Source organism: Spermophilus citellus (genome assembly GCF_964194105.1).
Source record: "Spermophilus citellus genome assembly, chromosome: 5".
Taxonomy (NCBI): Eukaryota; Metazoa; Chordata; class Mammalia; order Rodentia; family Sciuridae; genus Spermophilus; species Spermophilus citellus.
Window position 1 is genome coordinate 142,453,441 of NC_138186.1, and position 19,900 is coordinate 142,473,340.

The window sequence follows — 19,900 nt, forward strand, 5'->3', positions numbered from 1 at the left end:
GCTTTAGTTGGTGTGTTATCCATTTCTCATCACGGACTGGAAGTCTGTGGGGTATTTGAGAGTTGTCTTAGTTTGGAGGCTGGAATGTTCTCTGAGGGTGTCAGGTCTCCTCCCACTTTCCTGATTGGATATTGGGACTGGAAAAGGAGAGAACAGCTCAGCACTGGGGGCAAAGTTGGGGACAACTCAGGGAACAATTGTGAAGGGAAAGGCACAGCACTTCTTCTCTGTTCTGGAACGATGGAACTTTTGATGCTGGAAAACTTCATAGATGGGAAACTTTTACCTTGTCACTCCTATATAGATTCTTATGATCCATCTACAGGAGAAGTGTACTGTAAAGTGCCAGATAGTGGAAAAGAAGAGGTGAGTCTGTTCGCTTAGAGAAAATAGAAATGTATTTAATGAATTGGCAAATTATGAATTACTTCATTTTCTAAAAGAGAAGGAGGTTGGAGAAAAGTATAGAATTGTGAGGCAGAAGGAAGACACTAAGGTTTCTCTTGTAACAGGACATGTCTGAGACTCAAGCAAATTTCAGGTTACTACATTCAGAATAAAGTGATTTTTCTAGCCAACCTAACAACTCTGTGTTCAGTTGTTATTTTTTTATTTTTATTTTTTGTAATTTTCAGACATCTCCTTATGGGCGTATGGTATGAAGTGTTACTGTAGCAACTGTTATTAAAATGTATCTTTTCTCTACCAAGTGTTACCTAAATTTATGAGTAAATCTGAGGATTTCTAAAAAAAAGTGTCAGTTCACTAAAATAGAGCAGCAACATTAATTATTCCTCATATCTTCAAATAACTAGGATAATTCAATAATTTGAATATTGAAACTCAAAATCAAATTCTCATATACTTTTGGAGTTAGATTTAGCATTTTAAAAGTATTTGACTTTTTATTTTAAAAAAATAACCTTATAAACTCTGAACCTAGAGGCATATAGACTTTCTTTCCCTTCACTCCCCCTTTTTTCCTTCCTCCCTTCCTTTACTCCCTCTTTCTTTTCTTTTGCTGATGAATTGATTTTACTTTGGGAAATTTATAAAATATCTGAGACATGTTAGAGTAGTTTTCAGTTACTGCACTGAGAATGTAAATATGTCTGCGGTGGTAAACATGACTGGTGTATGTTTAGTCTTTTAATGCATAATATATTATAATTTCTTTTTAAGACACAAACCTAGATTATTTAAAATATAATTATGACCTTCATCTATAAAAATAGGTTGTATGCAGATTTCTTTGAAGAACTCAGTTATTTTTTTCTGTGAAAATTTCAAGTCTGTCTTGCATTAACAAAACCTTTAGACTTGTGGATTAATGTTGGCAAGTATTGGCTGATTTGTTGGTTAAACTATAATCTGCAATTTTGTTTGTTTTAAAGGACCCAAGATAGCTGTGGGAAATCTGGTCTTGTCTTTTCCACTCCTTCTTGTTTCACAGTGTTTTCCAAAGTGAAGTTAAAAATGACAAATATGCCAAATTCAGGTTGAATATTTTCTGCAACTTATGGTTTGTACCTTTTCAGAAAATAGATCAAAACTGAAAATAGTAGCTGCTACTACAGTAATAAATATTTTTTTATTTCCATGAATGCAACTCACAAATATTCTATCTGATCCCGTAAATCCCATTTTATTTTCCTGGCTTAAAAAAAAAAAAGAAAAAGGTCACTGTATAAATTACATGATAAATTTCTCCAAATAGTTGCTCACGGCAAATCCTGCCAGTGCTCAGGGGTTCCTCAGTCAGCTTTAGTTACGTGCTTTGCCTTCACCAAGGTGCCTCACCAGGATTATCCCAAGGGGCGAGTTGTAACAACCTAGAAATTAGTTATCTGTTATTGTTCTTATGTTCCGAGGACAGAGTGCTGACACTTTGGTGTCTGGTGCCTAGGTCAATGGGTGTGTGCTGGTGTGCATGCTCAGACACACACATACATATACTTATTGTTGCTCATTTGTGTTATGGCATTGCAGCCGGAAACACAGACCAGAGTCAAACTGCCTAGGTGCAAACACCCGTTCCATGGCTTGCTGCCTGTGACCTTGACTTACAGCTGAACCTCTTTGTGCCTCATTCTTCCCATTTATGAAATGGGGATAGTAATGATTCCTCCTTCGTAGTGTTGTTCTGAGGATGAGATGGATTAATCCATGTAAAGCCCTCAGTGCTTGACACTTTCTAAGTTTTAGCTTACAGTAATATTATTGTATATAGTAGATTGATATGCCGTCTATATTGTACAAACATAAATCAGGTGACATAAGACATTTTAGAAAACATGAATAGACTTGAATTTTCTAAATGTTACATATCAGAATTGTACATGATCTACTGTAGGAATGGAGCCCCTCTGGTTGGCTGGCAGTAGATTTTCCATGACTGCAGATTGAGGTGAAGATCACCAAAAAGTCCACCTCCCTTCCTTCATCCTGCCTGCAGGTCCACATTAGAGATTCGGTTTTGGGGGTGAGGCTGCCATCCTCAGACAAATTTCTACTGACGATGAGAATCTTAATCTTCAATGGTTGTGGTTGCTGTGCTAGGGATGGAACCCAGGGCCACACACATGCTAGATGGACACTCAACCACTGAGCTAAACCCCCTTAATAATCTCATGCCTTACTTCAGCTCAGCTGAAAGTAACTTTTTTCCAGAGGGAACAAGGGACACATTGGTGGGGTTCTTCATGAGAGGGGCTAGATCAGGAGTCTGGATGGTCAGATCACATGGCCCAAGAAAGGCACTCCTGACTGTCTGAAGCCTGTGAAGAAGGATTCTGAGGCTGAGCTGGGCCCAGTGGTGGGAGAAAGGTGTAAGTGACTGTTTATCATGCACAAGCAGAGGAGAGCCGTGACACATGGACTACAGATTTGCCGTGTCTGGAAGAGGCATTGATTAGACATTCCCTGAATGAGAAGAAAGGCAGAAGCAGGAAAGCACTCCAGATTCACTTTGCCCGAGTCACATTTTGGTCATGAGTTGGCCCTGCCCATACCTCCTCATGTTGCTTCTTTGGGGATGTAGCTTCAAAACTAGAGATCTAAGATTTCTGTTCAACCCTAGATCCCCTCCTTTCCAACAGAGACCCACCCCTTCCATTGCTCACTGGGCTTTGGGCAGGGCCAGTGGTTATGCCATAACAAGTCAGCTTCTGGTTTTTGGAACCAAAAAGATCTGTATTTGTATCCTGATGTGCATTTATTAGCTGTGTCACTTCTGGCAAGTTAAATGAGCTTTCTGTGCCTCACTTCCTCATTTGTAAAATGGGGCATAAAATACTCAAGATAAAGAGGCTAACTGAAATAATTGGTATATTTAGTCATAATCCTTTAGTTATAAAATTATTCAATAAATGACTAACATAGGATTAGCCATTCCAAGGGCCAATGACATTCCAAGGGTAGGATTTCATACAAAACTTTAGATTTTATACAATGTTAGAACTGGATTAAGAGCTTTGGAGATTCCATACATCTAAAGTAAGTTTCCCCTCCTATTCAATATTCATAAAGGTCTGTTCTTTGGAAAATGATTGACATTGCATATCTGTTGAGATTTGAACAGCTTCTTTCTGATTAGCTGACTGCCACATTCTAGCTCCTTTGGTTGAGATGGAGGGTTTTGCTTTGTTTTTGTGGTTTCTATTTGCTGGTGGCATAAACACCTGTGTTGCCTACATGTGGTAGCCCAGCACTGGCACATTTTGGATAAAAGGGAGCTGTGGGTTCTGGATTCCTCCAGTCCCTCAGGAGCAACAGCTTTAAGCTGATCTTCCTCCCTCTTCTGTTTGCTCCTCAAAGATCGAGGTCGCAGTGGAGGCGGCCAGAAAGGCCTTTCCCAGCTGGTCATCCTGCAGCCCCCAGGAGCGCTCCCAGGTCCTGAACCGGCTGGCAGACTTGCTGGAGCAGTCCCTTGAGGAGTTGGCCCAGGCAGAATCTAAAGACCAAGGTGAGAGCCATTTCTTTCTAACAGAGCTGTGGTTTGAGTGTAGAGGTCTTGTACTAAATGCTTATAAGAACAGCAATATGTCACCCAATATCGACCATTAGTACCCTTCTTCCAGTGTGTGAGGTGGTCTCTTGACACTTAAATGTAATTGATAGAATTCAGGACTCTTTGTCATTATTCATATCGACCCTCCTGAGGTGCCAGGCAGGTGCTTTCTTACAGCAATGGCAGAGGTGGAGGCAAAACCATCCAAGGCTGTGGAAAGTCATGGCTTCCAGCTGGCTGCTCCTGCCCCATTCACAGCAGTCGTGAGACTGAACCCAAGGTCAAGGGGCAAAGAATTATACTCTGTTCCTTTGGTGGAACAAAATGCAAAGGTCCATAGCAAAGGGCATGGATATGGGGACAGATGAGGAACTAGGGCTGATCACTCAATCTTCCTCCCATTCTGAGAGTTTCAAAGCAAAGATCATTTGAAGAGCAGTGGCACAGTCAAGTTATGTAGAAAGTGCTCTGATCTTATCAGTCCACTAGTCCACTCCTAACACAATCTCCCAATTTTTCTCCTTCCTTGAATAAATGTTTGTAAATTTCTGCAACACAGTCTATTAGGAAGAGCCAAAAACTTTAAAAAAAATGTATGCATGCCATAAATCAACATAGAGTTAGGAAGCAACCTGGGGGAAGCCCTTGGAAAGAAAATGTTTGCTCTCCACCTTTCTTGGTAGCAGAGTTTCTTTGCCTCACTGGAGGGCACTCAGGGGCAATCCAGGCAAGATCATGCTTCTCCTTCCACTCCATCCAGGAATGGGGACATGTGACAGGTGAGCAAGTGTCACACAGCATCCATGGCTGGGATGTTCCTGCTAATCCTTCAGATTACCATCATGTGTTAGGGGGACATTTAATAGAACTCACGTGTTTGTATGTGATGTGCAAACACAGCTATCTCAATACCCATTATCTCAACCCCTTCACAGCACTTACAAAGCCTGGTGATTTTGGACTGGCAAGAGCTTGTGTGGGTGAAGTGTTTGCATCTGACAAATTCACAATGAGAGCTACAAAATGTTCAGTCCACAAAGCAAAGATGATCTGAGTCAACTCTGCCCCCACCCCTGCTGATATTATAACCTCATACCTAATAATTTCATAGTTTTACCCATCCATAGTCAAGGAATGCCTCCCCAGGGCTGGAAGGAACTGTGACTAGTCCAGCGTGAATTGGGATATGGTGTGGTGACGGTTGATGGACACCTCTGTCCATGTCTACTCACTCCACTTAGAACACACTTGGAAGTGCTTTCTTCCCTACAGGGAAAACCCTGACGATGGCAAGAACTATAGACATTCCCCGGTCTGTGCAGAACTTCCGGTTCTTTGCTTCCTCCATCCTGCACCACACGACAGAGAGCACACAGATGGATCACCTGGGCTGTCTGCACTACACAGTGCGAACTCCGGTGGGAATCGGTAGGTGCTGGTGGGAAAAGCATATGTCATGATCATGCACAGAGGTGCTCAGAAAATTCTGTAGAATTAATCTCAAGGAATGGTCTAAGGAAAATGAAGGAGCCAATTTCTCCCTTTTTACTGAAAATTTGTTGACCTCAAAAATCTATTTCTAATTTATTCTCTTTGTGTCAAATTCCCTACAAATTCCTGGAACATTATTTTTGAAAATTGCAATTTCCAAAAAAAATTTTGGAAAAGAATGATGCTAGGAGTAAGTTCACATGCCAGGATATATTTTTTTGCCACCAATAATTAAACAACAATAACCAACCAAACAACCCAAAGAGTGCAGTGGTTTTGACTCAAGAATTATGTGTGCTTCCGTATCTTCTCTGAAAAGCCGGGATAGTAGTTTATCCTTACATATGTTTTAATAACATATATGAATTAAATAAATCATCGGTATAGGATACTTAGAATAATGAATACACCTATGAATTTGTTTAATTAATAATCATTGGCTGAGAATGCTCTACTTCCTCCACTCAGTTCTTTGCCTCCTGTCCTTTGAAGAAACATCTAAATGTCTGCAATGACTAGACATGTCCAGTAGATGGCAATGTTTCCCCTGAAAAGAAACCATATTTTATTAGTTAACATGAATATAAAAGAAAAGAAAATGAGACATTTTATTGTTTTGATTCTTCGAACTTTTTGGAAATAACATTTTTAAGGCATTATGGAGAGCCTTAACTGCTTTCTAAGAAGAATGATAAAGTATTTTGCTGAAACAATATTTTGTTATACCCTGAAGAACAGATTTTTTTCTCCCGCTGGGAAATTTAATACTGTAAAATACACATTTACTTTCATAACACAGGTTTTAGGGCAGAGTTTAAAATGAAGTGAATCCATTTCCTTAGTCATGATAGAGGCTTTATATTTGTTGAGTGTTGTGGTTAAGAACCTGGATAGTTTCAGAATACCGCATGGAGATACACTCTAGAAGTTGGTATATTACTTATTCAGGAAATCTATTGGGTCAGGATACAGGTGAGAATCTAGAGAGAATTTTTATTTAAGAATATTCTAAACAGCTTAGATGGTTTTCATGATCTATGCATGAAAGTTGATTGGCTTTACTGACAGGAGGGCCCCTACCAGGACCATCTAGAACCGTTTTGATCCTACTTTACAAATAATTCTAAGAAAACTTGAGGTATTATGTGTCAATCCACAACATATTGGAAATAGAGGTGAATAAACTTGTTAAAATAAATAGCAGCTGAACAGCTTAGTAATGAGAAGGGAGAAATTTTTTAAAAAAGTAAAGCCCAGTTTATAAATCTCAAAATGCATTACATTCTGAAATTGTTAAGCAGTAGATTGATTACAGCCTTGTGGCCTTGGGGCTTACACTGTTGTTCATAATTATAATTGTGAGCCATCAAGAAATGGGAAAACTGTTTTGAAAGGCACAATTGCGCGTAATAAATTTTAGATTGATTTACTTGAAGTTACCTATAAATAAGCCAAGTCTAGGGTTTTTAAGAGTAAATAAGTTTCATGCAGCATGAAGGAGTTCTCAGTAACCTTATACGGCGAACCTGCCACTGAAGGGCATGTCACCATAGAAGTGCTTCTGTTCTTGTCCTTTAGCGGGTCTGATTAGTCCTTGGAATTTGCCCCTCTACTTGCTGACCTGGAAGATAGCTCCGGCCATCGCTGCTGGGAACACTGTGATAGCAAAGCCCAGTGAGCTAACTTCAGTGACTGCGTGGATGTTGTGCAAGTTCCTGAATAAAGCAGGTAAATAGGTGTTGGGGGGAAAATTTAGGGGAGGTGCAGTTATATTACATACAGATCTCCCACTTGGCAACAATATCCAGTCCAAAGACATCTATGGGATTTGTCTCCCTGATCCTTTTCTGAGAAATCCTCTTTATCCACAGCAGGGCATTCTCACACTGTTCTCTCTATTCAACTGCTCCTGCAGAATAGACCCACCTCACAGGGTGGTGTCTTGCAGTGCAAGAGCATAAAACAGTAAACAGTATTGCAAACTTAAAAAGTCCTGATCTAATCAAATACATCAGCTCGATGCAGAGTATCTTTAATGGTCAATTTAAATCTTAGGTTTAAGCCACAAGTTAATCTTGGTGAAAAGGAGAAGATTGCAAGGTATTCCTATAAGTTGTACACAATACCTCATAGACACAGCCATTTCCAAAGGATTTGAATATAAATCCTTTGGTTTTCCTTGATTTGGGATCAATAATCAGAAGGTGAGAGGCCACAGCCTATCAGGCTCGCACATTTGCTCCTTGTGTTAGTCAGTTTTTCATTAGTGTGATTCAAATACCTGTCAGGAACAATTTAGAGAAAGAAAGAATTGGGCTCACAGTTTCAGAGACTGACTCCATTGCTCTAGGCCAGAGGTGAGACAGAACATCATGGTGGAAGGGTTTGGTGAAGGAAAGCTGCGCAGTGTATGGCAGCCTGGAAGGAGAGAGGGAGGGACAGTGTGCATGTGTGAGAGGCCAGGGACAAGTTATAATTCCTCAGAGTTTACCCCCTGTGACCTACTTTTCCAGCCATGCTCCACCTGCCTAGAATTACTACCCAGGAATCTATTCAAATTCTTCACCCATTTGATGGATTATTATCAAATGGATAAATCCATTGATGAGATTGTAACTCTTACAATCATTTACTTCTCAACGTTCATGCGTTGCCTAATATATGAAGTTTTAGGAGCCATTAATGATCCAACCATAATATTTTACCCCTGACCCTCCAAATCTTATGCTCATCTCACAGTACAAACTGTATTCACTCCTTGCCTTCTTTCTTCTAATAGTTTAATGGCCACATTCAGAGTGCAGTCCTGGATTTGTTCTAGGTGCAACTCCACACAGACAGTCTGATACTGAACTGGGGTTTGGAGGTCACGGGCAGGAAGCCCTGCAGGTAACCTGTGAGAAGGCCCCTTGCTATTAGGTCTCTGGGCTCATGTCCACCACAGTCAGGGTGGAATGATGTCTGGGAGCTGGGGACAGACTGCCACCCTTCTGGGTATGTCAGCTTCTGCGGTGTCACTGACTTACAGCACACAGAAAAGGTACCGCTGGGCTCTCCCATATTTATAGAATGGGCAGTGGGTACAAGCCTATCCTCTTTTCCTTCTGGATATCTTTTCTCTTGCAACAAAGACATACACATTAGGGTCCAGTGAAATTTAGTCATTTCTCTAGGATTCTAATGATAGGTTAATACTGAACCTGTTTAGATTAGGGCACTGGGCCAAAAGACCCTAGTATTGCTACAGAGGAATGAGGTCTCCCAACCCACGTCTTTGGGGTAATGTCCATGGAAGCCCTGGTCCTCTGGGGGGAATATATGATTCTAATGTACCTACCTCTCCAATGTCCCAGAATGTATCAGTCTTTCCTTACAAAAGTGACCACCGTTCTAATCCCATCCTTTGCAAAACTGAGTCTTTGGTAAATGCAAACTTATGGGATATTTCTTCTCAGCTGGTGACTGCAGCTTCCTAGAAGGGTTCAGGATCAGCTTTCTGTTGCTATAACAAATACCTGAGATAAATCATCCTAAAAAGAAGAAAGGTTTATTTTGGCTCACAGTTTTGGAACTTCATAGTCAGTTGGCTCCATTGCTTTTGGGCCTGTGATGAGATGGGACATTATGGTGGGAGCACATGGTGGAAGAAACAGCTCACCTCATGGTAAGCAGGAGGTCCCCATATTCCCTTCTAGGGCACTCCCGTAGTGACCTAACTTCCTCCCACCAGCCCTGCCTCTTAAAATTTACACCACCTCCCAGCAGTACCACAGACTGGAGCCCAACCCTTCAACACGTGGGCCTTTGGGGACATTCCTAATCCAAACTGTGGCAGGGACTTCCCTCTCCTTTGATCTCATGGAGGAGGGAATGTGAAGCCCTGTTTTCCTGCGCACTCTCCTGAAACCACACATCTGGATCTATGATGCGTTTTCTTTCCTCACCACTTTCCCCAGAACCTGGTCTGCACGAGAGCTTTCCATTTCCCTCTATTTTCCCAGCTTGGATCTTGCTTGTGAGCAAACAGTCCTGTAAAGCCAAGGCAGCTCTTCTCCTTCCCCGCTGGGCTACCTTTGCCAAGCTTTTCTCCCCTGAAAAATACAGAGAGGTGCTGCTCAAATCTCACCTCTCTTAAGCCTTGGGTTTCTCCACTGGGATTTGGAGGAGTGTGAATCACAGCCAGGAAATCCTACTGTAGAGCAATGCAGGAGGAACTTTTAAGAGTGTGAGGGGGGAAGTGAAAACGAACTGCTAACTTATTCTGTATTTTAAAGAGCTAGCTCCTCTAGTCCCTGGTGTAGAACTATAAGTAAGTACCTCTTTGGGAGTCTGGAATATTCTTTTTTTTTTTTTTTTTGGTGGTACCAAATGTTTGCCCTCATTCTTGGAGAGTCTCCTGGGGGTTTGTGGCCTTTTTCACTGTTCTTCTTGCCCCTAGCTCTATTTAAATTTTAAATACTTCTCCCTGCCACACACTAGCAGTTGAGAGGGTTCATTCTTGTCTGTTCCTGTGTTCCCAACTTGCCTACTAACTACCTTGCCTGATTTTTGCTGAATATCTGTTTGCCAATTTAACCAACTGCTTTCCTTCTCTTAGAATTGGAATCTTTTAAGGGTCAACAGGAAAATATCTGTAAAAAATTTCACTAATGTCTGGATCAAATGGCAAAATGGTCCTGAGAAATCATGGCCAGCAGATACCTCTTTACATCTGAACATGGGTGCCACAGAAGCAGAATCAAAGGTTAACATTGCTTGTGGAAGGCAATTGGGCTGCCAAAATGAGCTCACTCTCCTGTGGTGAGAAATATATGGTGTTCCTGTGTTCCTCTCACCCTCTGTTAAATGCTGCTTCACACAGGAGAAGTGATTCAAGTCATTTTTTCTTCAGGATGTATTAACAGTCCCCCTTCCTCTCCCACTCCCCCATCCAGCCACACACATGCCCCATATTAGATGGAGAGGCCTAACCCCATCTAGGAAATGAGGGAAACTTGTCCTTGTTTTCTCCCCATAAGTTGTTCTCCTTCCAGACTCTTTGCCCCCACCTGGAGCCCAGGGGCTTTCACGTGGTACCAGGCACACCTCTGGTGATGACCTGGGATCCAGAAATGACCTGAGCTAGATTCAACAGATGCACAGACTGAGGAGAAGTGGGGGGCTGTTAGAAGGGAGGTTCTGACAGATACTCCATGGCACTGAAACTTCTTACCTTAGGGTCTTCTGTGGACAGACCTCCATTGTCCCCTGAAGGTGATCAGGCTTAGGCAGTGGCCCTGTGGGAGAGTATTCTTCATGATAACTGATTGTCACTGTGAAATTCTTATTTATACATTAAGCACAGATTCTTGAAGTGTTGCTAGGAATTCCAGAGAGGGTTTCTATTGAGGAGAGAATGCCTTACCTGGGGCAAGGGAAGGAGACAAGGAGCAGGCAGCTCCAAAAGCTCTATGATGGAGGACTTCTGCACTTACTATGTTCTCCTAAAGAAATGGATTAAATTCAGCTACCTCCCAGCAGACTCTAAGAACTTCGAGACACGATGTGATTGTATGTGAGTTCTCTTCTGCACACACATCTTCCTGTATTCGCAAGCCATTTCCAATTTGGATACGGGACTCTAAGCTTTCATTCACTCATTCATTTATTTAACAATTATTTATTAACCTGCTTTGGACAGTTTTGGTATTTACTCTTTATTAAATCTTACTTTGCCTCAATTTTCTCACCTGTAAAGTGAGGATAATAATACCAAGTACCTTATAGGGCTTCTGTGAGTTCTAAAAATGGTATAGTAGTCCCCCTTTATCAGTGGAGAATAGGTCCCAAGACCCCCAGTGAATGCCTGAAACTATGCCTAATATTGGGAGATATATATACACACACACACACATACACACACACACATACACTAAGTTTCCCCCTATACAGACACATCTTTGATAAAGTTTAATTTACAAATTAGGCACAGAAAGAGATAAACAATAACTAGTAAGAAAAGTAGAACAATTATAACAACATACTATGATAAAAGGTACATGAGTATGGTCTCTTTCCCTCTTGAAATAGTAAAGACAAATGTTAATATTTTCAGAGAGTCACTGTGAGTGGGTTATTGAAACCACAGATAATAAATCCACAGATAAGGGGGTGATTACTATAAATCGCTAATAACAATGGCTGGCCCACACTAAGCACCCAATTAATTGAGTCCTTATTGGTGTTAGTCCTATGTGACCAACTGGGAATACAACAAAGAATAGAAACCACATGTCATTTCTGCCCTTCGTGAGCACACCTTCTGGTGGTGGACAGGCATATATTAGGTAAATCCAGAAAACACATAAACATATACATGTAGAATTAGGACAATAGGATCTGTAGATAGAAAAGATTGGAGCATCTATTTTGGGGTGCTCTTGGTACTTGTAAGTTGGTTTTAGATTGCAGTGGCTCTATTCATAATCATGGGGCACAGGACATCCAACTCAAACCTCACCCTGGGAAACTTCCCCTACTTCCCTGGCCAAGGTAGTCAATCTTCTTTGCAGATTTACACATCCCTCTACTTAACATTTTCCCCCTGCATTTTAGCTCCTAAATACCACATTGGAGCAGGGCACTGAGCCCCCACTGGAATTGACCTGCCTGAGAATATATGTGCATCTGGAGTGCTTAAAGTGTAGTCACTACTGTGGGATGAATTACCTAGGATGTGAACCTGTGAGCACCAGAGAAATCCCACCTAATGGGTTCTATAGGCAGAAGCGACTCTGTAGTCCTTGCTTTGCTATTAAACTGGAGGTAGCCATAAAAGCTCTGAGTGTTGTAAAACCTATCAAGTGCTTCTCCCCTTCAAGCTATTGTAAGTTCAAGGAGAGTCTTTGTGTAACCTTAAGTCCTCAACACACAGAGGAGAATTACTATCACGGATACTGTTTCCCATCCAGGTGTTCCACCAGGTGTGGTCAATATTGTGTTTGGAACAGGGCCCAAGGTAGGTGAGGCCCTGGTGACCCACCCAGAGGTGCCCTTGATCTCCTTTACTGGGAGTCAACCCACAGCTGAGCGGATCACCCAGCTGAGTGCTCCCTTCTGTAAGAAGCTCTCCCTGGAGCTGGGGGGCAAGAATCCTGCCATCATTTTTGAGGATGCCAATCTGGAGGACTGTATTCCAGCAACTGTCAGATCCAGCTTTGCCAACCAGGTATGTGCTCTGGGTATTCCCCACCCCATGGCCCTGTCAACCTGAATCTGTTTTATCACAGTGCAAATCCCAGGAGTGAATGGGTAAATCCAGTCACTTCCATGAAAGGAGGATCAGTACACTGATATTCCAGTGTCTATCAGCTTCTGTTCATTAAGCTCCCATTGTTGTTTATATAATTTTTATCATGTACCGCACATGGGCAGAATGATTGAGTTTGCTGTTTCAGCCTCCTCCATTTTGTAAGTCACGCATTTGCACTATCTCCTCTTGCTGCTCACATGTCCTATTTCTAGTGGACCTTATTCTATTTTAAATTTAAATATTTTAAATGCATTCACACATTGTTACCATTGCCTGTAATGTCATAGAGAGCTTCAGGCCATCTTGCATCTCCCAGAAATTACATAACAATGGTTTTGCAGGCTCTGTAGTGTTACACTCTTCAAGGTCATGGTACCCCAAAGGATTAAGAATGCTAGATCAGATCAACTGTACAACAGCTTTGTGAAGATGGAAGCAGTACCTGTCTCTGTGCAATAGTTTTAGTATCAATGTCTGCATAGTTCGTAGCAGATATGTGCTATTACCGAATGGTTTGCTCCAAGAGATAGTTTTATTTTATTTTATTTTATTTTTTTTATTTTTTTTTTAGAGAGAGTGAGAGAGGAGAGAGAGAGAGAGAGAGAGAGAGAGAGAGAGAGAGAGAGGGAGAGAGAGAGAGAGAGAGAATTTTTAATATTTATTTTATTTTTTAATTCTCGGCGGACACAACATCTTTGTTGGTATGTGGTGCTGAGGATCGAACCCGGGCCGCACGCATGCCAGGCGAGCGCGCTACCGCTTGAGCCACATCCCCAGCCCAGATAGTTTTATTTTAGTAGCGAATAAAGGCTTACACAAAACAGTTAGAACTTCAGAGCAGTAGGATGAGACAGATTTGCATTTTCCTAATTGGAGAAACATTGGATGTTGCATAATCATTTGAACCTCTATTTCTAAACCTGTAGAATAATTTGAGCTATAACAATCCCTTCTGATAGGATTTTGCAAATGTAAAGTGAAAAACATAATAATAATAATAATAATAATAATAATTATTATTATTATTATTATTTTACTATTATTATTTTGGTGTCACATGGGATTGAGCCCAGGGTACTGTGCATGCTAGGCAAGCACCCTTCAACTCAGCTACAACCCAACCCTATAGAATATTATTTTAAAAATGATTATAATGGTAATTATTTGATTTACCATAATTCCTAGAGAAAATGACTAGAAACACAGAGAAATTTGAGATCAATAGAAAAGGCCTTTTTTTTGATACAACTGATTTAATCATTAAAATCAGAAAATATCAAATGGATAATTGAATTCAGTGTTTTGATGATTTCCAGATAACAAAAGAGAAACAAATTCCAAGGATTTAGAGTTGAGGTGAGAAAGGAAGGCACGTTCTCTGTATTAAAGTAAATGTGTACTGAGCCTGGAGGTGTAGACTTCTGGCTGCTCAGTTACTAGCATCATGCGAGGGTTTGAGTGTGCCCAAAGAAACTTCCTCTTGGGGTGTTTTAAAGTATCAGTGGGAGAAGGATCAGGGCCAGTCCAAAGCAACAAATGGATTTTAGGAACAAATAAAAAAAAAAAGTAGCTTGATTATTTCACTTTAGCTAAGTGATGAGTCTCATGGAAGACATACTTCCTTCTTAATTAAACATATTTGGCTTATTGGGGGAAGCATGTCTGTACAAACTTGGGCATATATTTCTTAACTGTAAAATAAGAATGCCAACACATCAGAGTTATTAAGGAACGAGTATCCTTGGCAAATGGCAGAGACTCGATAGATAGTATCATCCTTTTTTCATTTCCTCTGAAGTCATCCTCCCAGGGATTTCAGTATTCCCTTGCTTTCCTGGCATTGAGTAACGGGAAACTTGGTAAAACTCTCAAGTCTCTTTATCACACCCTCCTTCCTCATAGGGCACAGGGCACTTGTGCAGATGAACCTGTCTGGTGTTGGTCATTGCCCAAACCAGATAAGCAGATGGTTCTGATTTATCCTGTTTGCAGAAAGAATTGGTCATTTTGAAACATTAACTGTTTAATTCATATAATAAACCTTTTTGCAAATACCAAGGTAGAAGCATTCTGTTTCCTAGGATGAAAATAGTTATTTATGCATTTATGTCCTATCTTTAAGATATAACCTGCAACCTATAACTTCTCCAGTGCATCCATGCCTGTCTCCTATACTTTTAGGGTTCCAAACCCCTGTAAGAATTTAAACTCACTAGATTCCTATTACTTCTCTCTGTCTCCATTGGTGCCTCTCTGGTCCAAGCTACCTCCACTCATCTGCACTTTGAAATAGTCTTATAAATCTGCTCTCTGTTTCCACTCTGATTTCCTTCTTTTCTATTTTCTACACAGCTGTCAGAATCATAACTTTAAAATGTAAATCTGATTATATCACTCTTCTGCATAAAACCTTCCATTTTCACGATACTGAGACTAAAATGTAAGCTCTATATGAGCCCATGAGGGTGCACCACATTGCCTTGTTCACTTCCCATTCCTGCCTCCACTCCCAGCCTCACCCCACACTTCTTTTTGCCCCACTCCCACACCTGCTCCTTCCTGCAGCAGATCCTCCATGCTTACTGCTGGAATTCTTCCTCCAGATCTTTGCTCATCCAGCTCCTTAATGTCGATAAAAAGCTCATTCTCCAAATGTCTCCTCTTTGCATTGCCTTCCAGAATGCCCTTTAGTAAAATAGTTGTCTCCTCCTCCATCAGCTTTTATTCCCCTCCTCTGCCTAATTTTCATTTATTGCTTTGATCACTACCTGAAGCTTTGTTGTGTATTGAAAGTGTTCATTTGTGGTTTTGTCTGTCTTCCTACAAGACTATGTGTCCACATGGTGGGGACTTGGTCTTGTTCACCACTGGATCCCATTGTCTAGACTAGTGCCTGATACATGACAGGCACTAGAAAGTGATGGGGGATCTACCATGAAGGAACATTGTCATTGTTCACATTCTTCACAGGGTGAAATCTGTCTCTGCACCAGCAGGATCTTTGTTCAGAGGAGCATCTATAATGAATTTTTAAAGAGGTTTGTAGAAGCTACCAGAAAGTGGAAGGTCGGCATTCCTTCTGATCCATCAGCCAGCGTGGGTGCTCTGATAAGTAAAGCACATTTGGAGAAAGTAAGTACACCTCTGTCATGTAAGTTACAGAAAGTTTTTGGAAGAGAAGCTCAGCACAAGCATCACACACATCGGCCTTAGAGATACTGTAATTACTTCTGGAAAATTATGGGCTATGGGAAGTTGTCTCTGGACATAGGTTCTAGAAACTTTATTTATTTTTATTTTTTTAGAGAGAGAGAGAGAGAGAGAGAGAGAGAGAATTTTAATATTTATTTTTTAGTTTTCGGCGGACACAACATCTTTGTTTGTATGTGGTGCTGAGGATCGAACCCGGGCTGTGTGCATGCCAGGCGAGCGCGTTACCGCTTGAGCCACATCCCCAGCCCTAGAAACTTTAGATTTGAATATGCAAATGGAGTTCCTTAACTAGAATGGAAGCTCCATGGCCAGGTTTATTCACTGTTGTGTCCTCAAAGCCCAGAAAAATACCTAGAACATAGAAGGTGCATAGTATTAGTTGGGAAAATGATTCAAATTGCACCATATTTTGTGTTTCAGTTATGATCCAAAATCAAGTCACCCATTTTCCTTGAATACTTTTACATTCTCGTCTTAAACTACCTGGTATTGGTACAAAGGTGCACAGGTCCTGGCCATCTTTCCTGCCAGCATGGTTCAGCATCAAGATTCTGAAAAGAAACAAAACACACGAACCAAGCCTCTTTTAAGCCTCTTTTCAAGAAAGCACATCTGTCATTATCTTGGAGTCACTGGGTTAATTTATTACACACTTTGATTTCCATTGTAGTTAGCTGTACTACATTAATTATCCAGATGTAGTTTCAGAGTATAATCAGTAATGAGACTAGAAATTATTTTTCTTCGAAGCTCAGCTATTGAAGGACATTCTGGCCTATAAATCTTACAAATCACTCACTTCCCATTTATAATGGACATCCCCCTCCAATAAAAAAAAGGGAGAAAATATTCTTTCATGTATTTAACTACAGAATACACCAGAGTATGAATTTAACTTTACTTTTTATTAGCTTCATGAACAATGTATTTTCTCTGAGGCTCAAATATAATATCAGCAAATAGGGGTAATAAAGATAAAGATAGTTGCTAGAGTTTTGAGAGAATCAAGTGAGGATGTAGGTAAAGTAAGAATCTGAGTGTCTGACACTTAGATATTAAATATATTCCTTTCTTCCCCGGTGCATGATGGCTGAATGCCTATATGATGGCTGCCCTAAGGTTTAGCAGCTGAGTGACAAGAAAACCCTAGACTTTCTTAGCCATGATCTTATACTGCTTTCTGATGAATAGGAAATATTTTTTTTATATTGACTTGTGTGAAGCTAAATAATGAGAATTTGCTAACTATGTTTGATACCTGCCCAGGTCAGAAGTTACATCAAGAAGGCTCGTGCTGAAGGGGCCCAAATCCTATGTGGCGAGGGGGTAGATAGGTTGAGCCTGCCCCCCAGGAATCAGGCGGGCTACTTCATGCTTCCCACGGTGATAACAGACATTAATGATGAGTCCTGCTGTATGAAGGAAGAGATATTTGGTCCAGTGACGTGTGTTGTCCCTTTTGATAGCGAAGAGGAAGTGATTAGAAGGGCCAACAATGTTAAATATGGGCTGGCGGCTACAGTATGGTCAGGCCATGTGGGACGCATCCACCGGGTGGCTCAGAAGCTGCAGTCGGGCTTGGTCTGGACCAACTGCTGGCTGATCAGAGAGCTGAACCTACCTTTTGGGGGGATGAAGTATTCTGGGATAGGAAGGGAGGGAGCCAAGGACTCTCATGACTTCTTTACTGAAATCAAAACCATCACAGTTAAGTACTGAACTTCGCCCATGGGGAAGCTGCTGTCGTCACTGCTTTGCAGCAGAGACCCTGCTGTCCAGTGTGATGAAGGAAGTGCAGGTGTCCATCGCAGCACATCCTGACGGCAGGAAGCTCTCTCTAGCTTACCTTGGAAGGCTCGTGAGATGCTATCTATTTTCAATGTGGACTCAGAAGAGAATACTTCTGAATAGGAAGTCACAACAAGGAGGCCACATGATCATCTTGTCATGTCTTCATAGGATTTTTTTCATCATCTAGATTGAATTCTTGGAATCCTCAGTAATCAGATATTTTCATTTACAAATATGGAGTAAAAAAATCCACAAAGCTGAAGAGAAACAACTCAGCATAATTTCCTGCCTTTAAGGGGACTGTGGAGATGTTCTTCTGGTCCATTATCCACCTGTGTGGCTAAGTGATAACTGGCTACTCCTCATTATGTATGGGGGTGTCGAATGTTTATGCACTTTGTTAGAGGAGGTCTATGTGGTAGGCTGGGCTAAATATATCTATACAGGGACAAAGAACAATAAAATTGCTACCACTTTTAGAGGAAGCTTGGAACAAGAAGAGAAAACTAATCCATTTCCACTGTCAAGTCTATCAATTGTTAATAAGGCTGATCATTTACTAATCCTGAAAGAAACAATAAAATATTATCAATTTTAGTAAAAAGTATGGCATTCACCTTGACTTGTCCATTATCCCTCCTTATGTCCATCCTCTTAAAACTATTTCTAGTTGTTTATTTTTATGGATCCCCAAATGATTCAAGGAGAAAACTGAGGTTTAGCATTAAATAGCACACTCAAGGTCATACAAATGGTATGGGGTAGAGGTGGGTCTGGATCCTCAGACTCTGAAACTAACGATTTCTGAACACCTCCCACCTGTCTTGGGTCCTGCTCCAGAGGGAGCCAATTATTGATTATTCAGGGCACACATCACGCTGGGTCCTTCTCCAAGTCTCCCTCTTGCTTCGCTTCTTCCCTCTTGCCCACCTCCATTTGGCATGAGTGAGGGACCCACCACAGGGGCCATGCCACCCAGGACTTCCTGGAGCCCAGCGTCTTCCTCACTGGCAGAAGCAATCTGTTTGCAGTCTGACCCCACAACAGGACAGGAATGTCAAAGGCCCTGGGTTGTGTTATTATCCCTCAAGTTTCAAAGCATAGCTCCTGGCACACAGGAGGTACTCAAAACTAATTCCAGGAGGGGAGTAAGGTGTTCCTGATGCTCTGAGGTATTTGTTGCATTAGTTGTGTATGGGTGGGGGACTGTGGATAACTGTAGGGGGAAGACTATGCTTTATAACTTTGCTTGGGATTTAGGCATTTTGACTTGTTTACAAGTGCTGAGAAATCAGTCAGCCTATTTAAGATCAAGTGATGGCGTGAATTATACCTGTTCTTAGCTTTTAACCCCCTTCCTTTCTCCTTCCCTCACCACCTCTCTTCTTCTTTTTTTTTAAAAAATATCTTTATTTTATGTGTTTATTTCTATGTGGTGCTGAGGATCAAACCCAGGGCCTCGCACATTTAGGTAAGTGCTCTACCGCTGAGCCACAACCCCAGACCACCACCTCTCTTCTTAACCTTGATTACTTTAGTCCAGGACCAACTCTGAACATCAGCAGGAGGAGTTTCAGCAACTTCAGTCTCATCTTTGCTCTTATTTGTGGTCTGGCCAAAGTCATCCTTATTCCTGAGACTCAAATCACAACTTTTTTTTTCTTAATTTCTTTCTTTCATACATAACAATAGTGGAATGCATTACATTCATAATGCATTGCACTATTCACAGCACAATTTTTCATAACTCTGTATATGAATTGTAATGCAAAAAAATTCAAATCACATCTTAATTCCAAATTCTGGCAGCTGACTTTCCTTGTTCCCTGTGTCTGAATATCTGCCTCTCACCCTGCTTGCTTTCTGCCTGAGAGGTGGCTCTCGGGACCTGAGCCAGTTCTGCTCTCGTCAGTTCTTGTCCTGGCTCTGGATTCAGCCTGTGGAGGGATTGCTTCTTGCTGACATTCTGGATGCCTTTTTCCTGCCTCTGTATCTCTTTGAATTTAGCAGGTCATACAAATGGTATGGGATAGAGGTGGGTCTGGATCCTCAGCTTCTGAGATAATCAGGGACCCCCATAAAGCCAAAAACGGATGCATTCCTAA

At 41.3% G+C, this 19,900-nt stretch overlaps 1 protein-coding gene across 1 annotated transcript; it reads left to right on the forward strand.

Annotated features, from left to right (window-relative positions):
• Positions 1–240: 240 nt before the first annotated feature.
• ALDH8A1 (aldehyde dehydrogenase 8 family member A1) lies at positions 241–17,723 on the forward strand (the record flags this gene model as incomplete). The annotated part of the gene is made up of 7 exons (XM_081296176.1): positions 241–366; positions 3,817–3,964; positions 5,282–5,437; positions 7,079–7,228; positions 12,451–12,707; positions 15,762–15,923; positions 17,271–17,723. 7 exons carry the CDS (start codon positions 241–243, stop codon positions 17,721–17,723), a joined length of 1,452 nt encoding a protein of 483 aa, XP_081152302.1.
• Between the last annotated feature and the right edge of the window lie 2,177 nt (positions 17,724–19,900).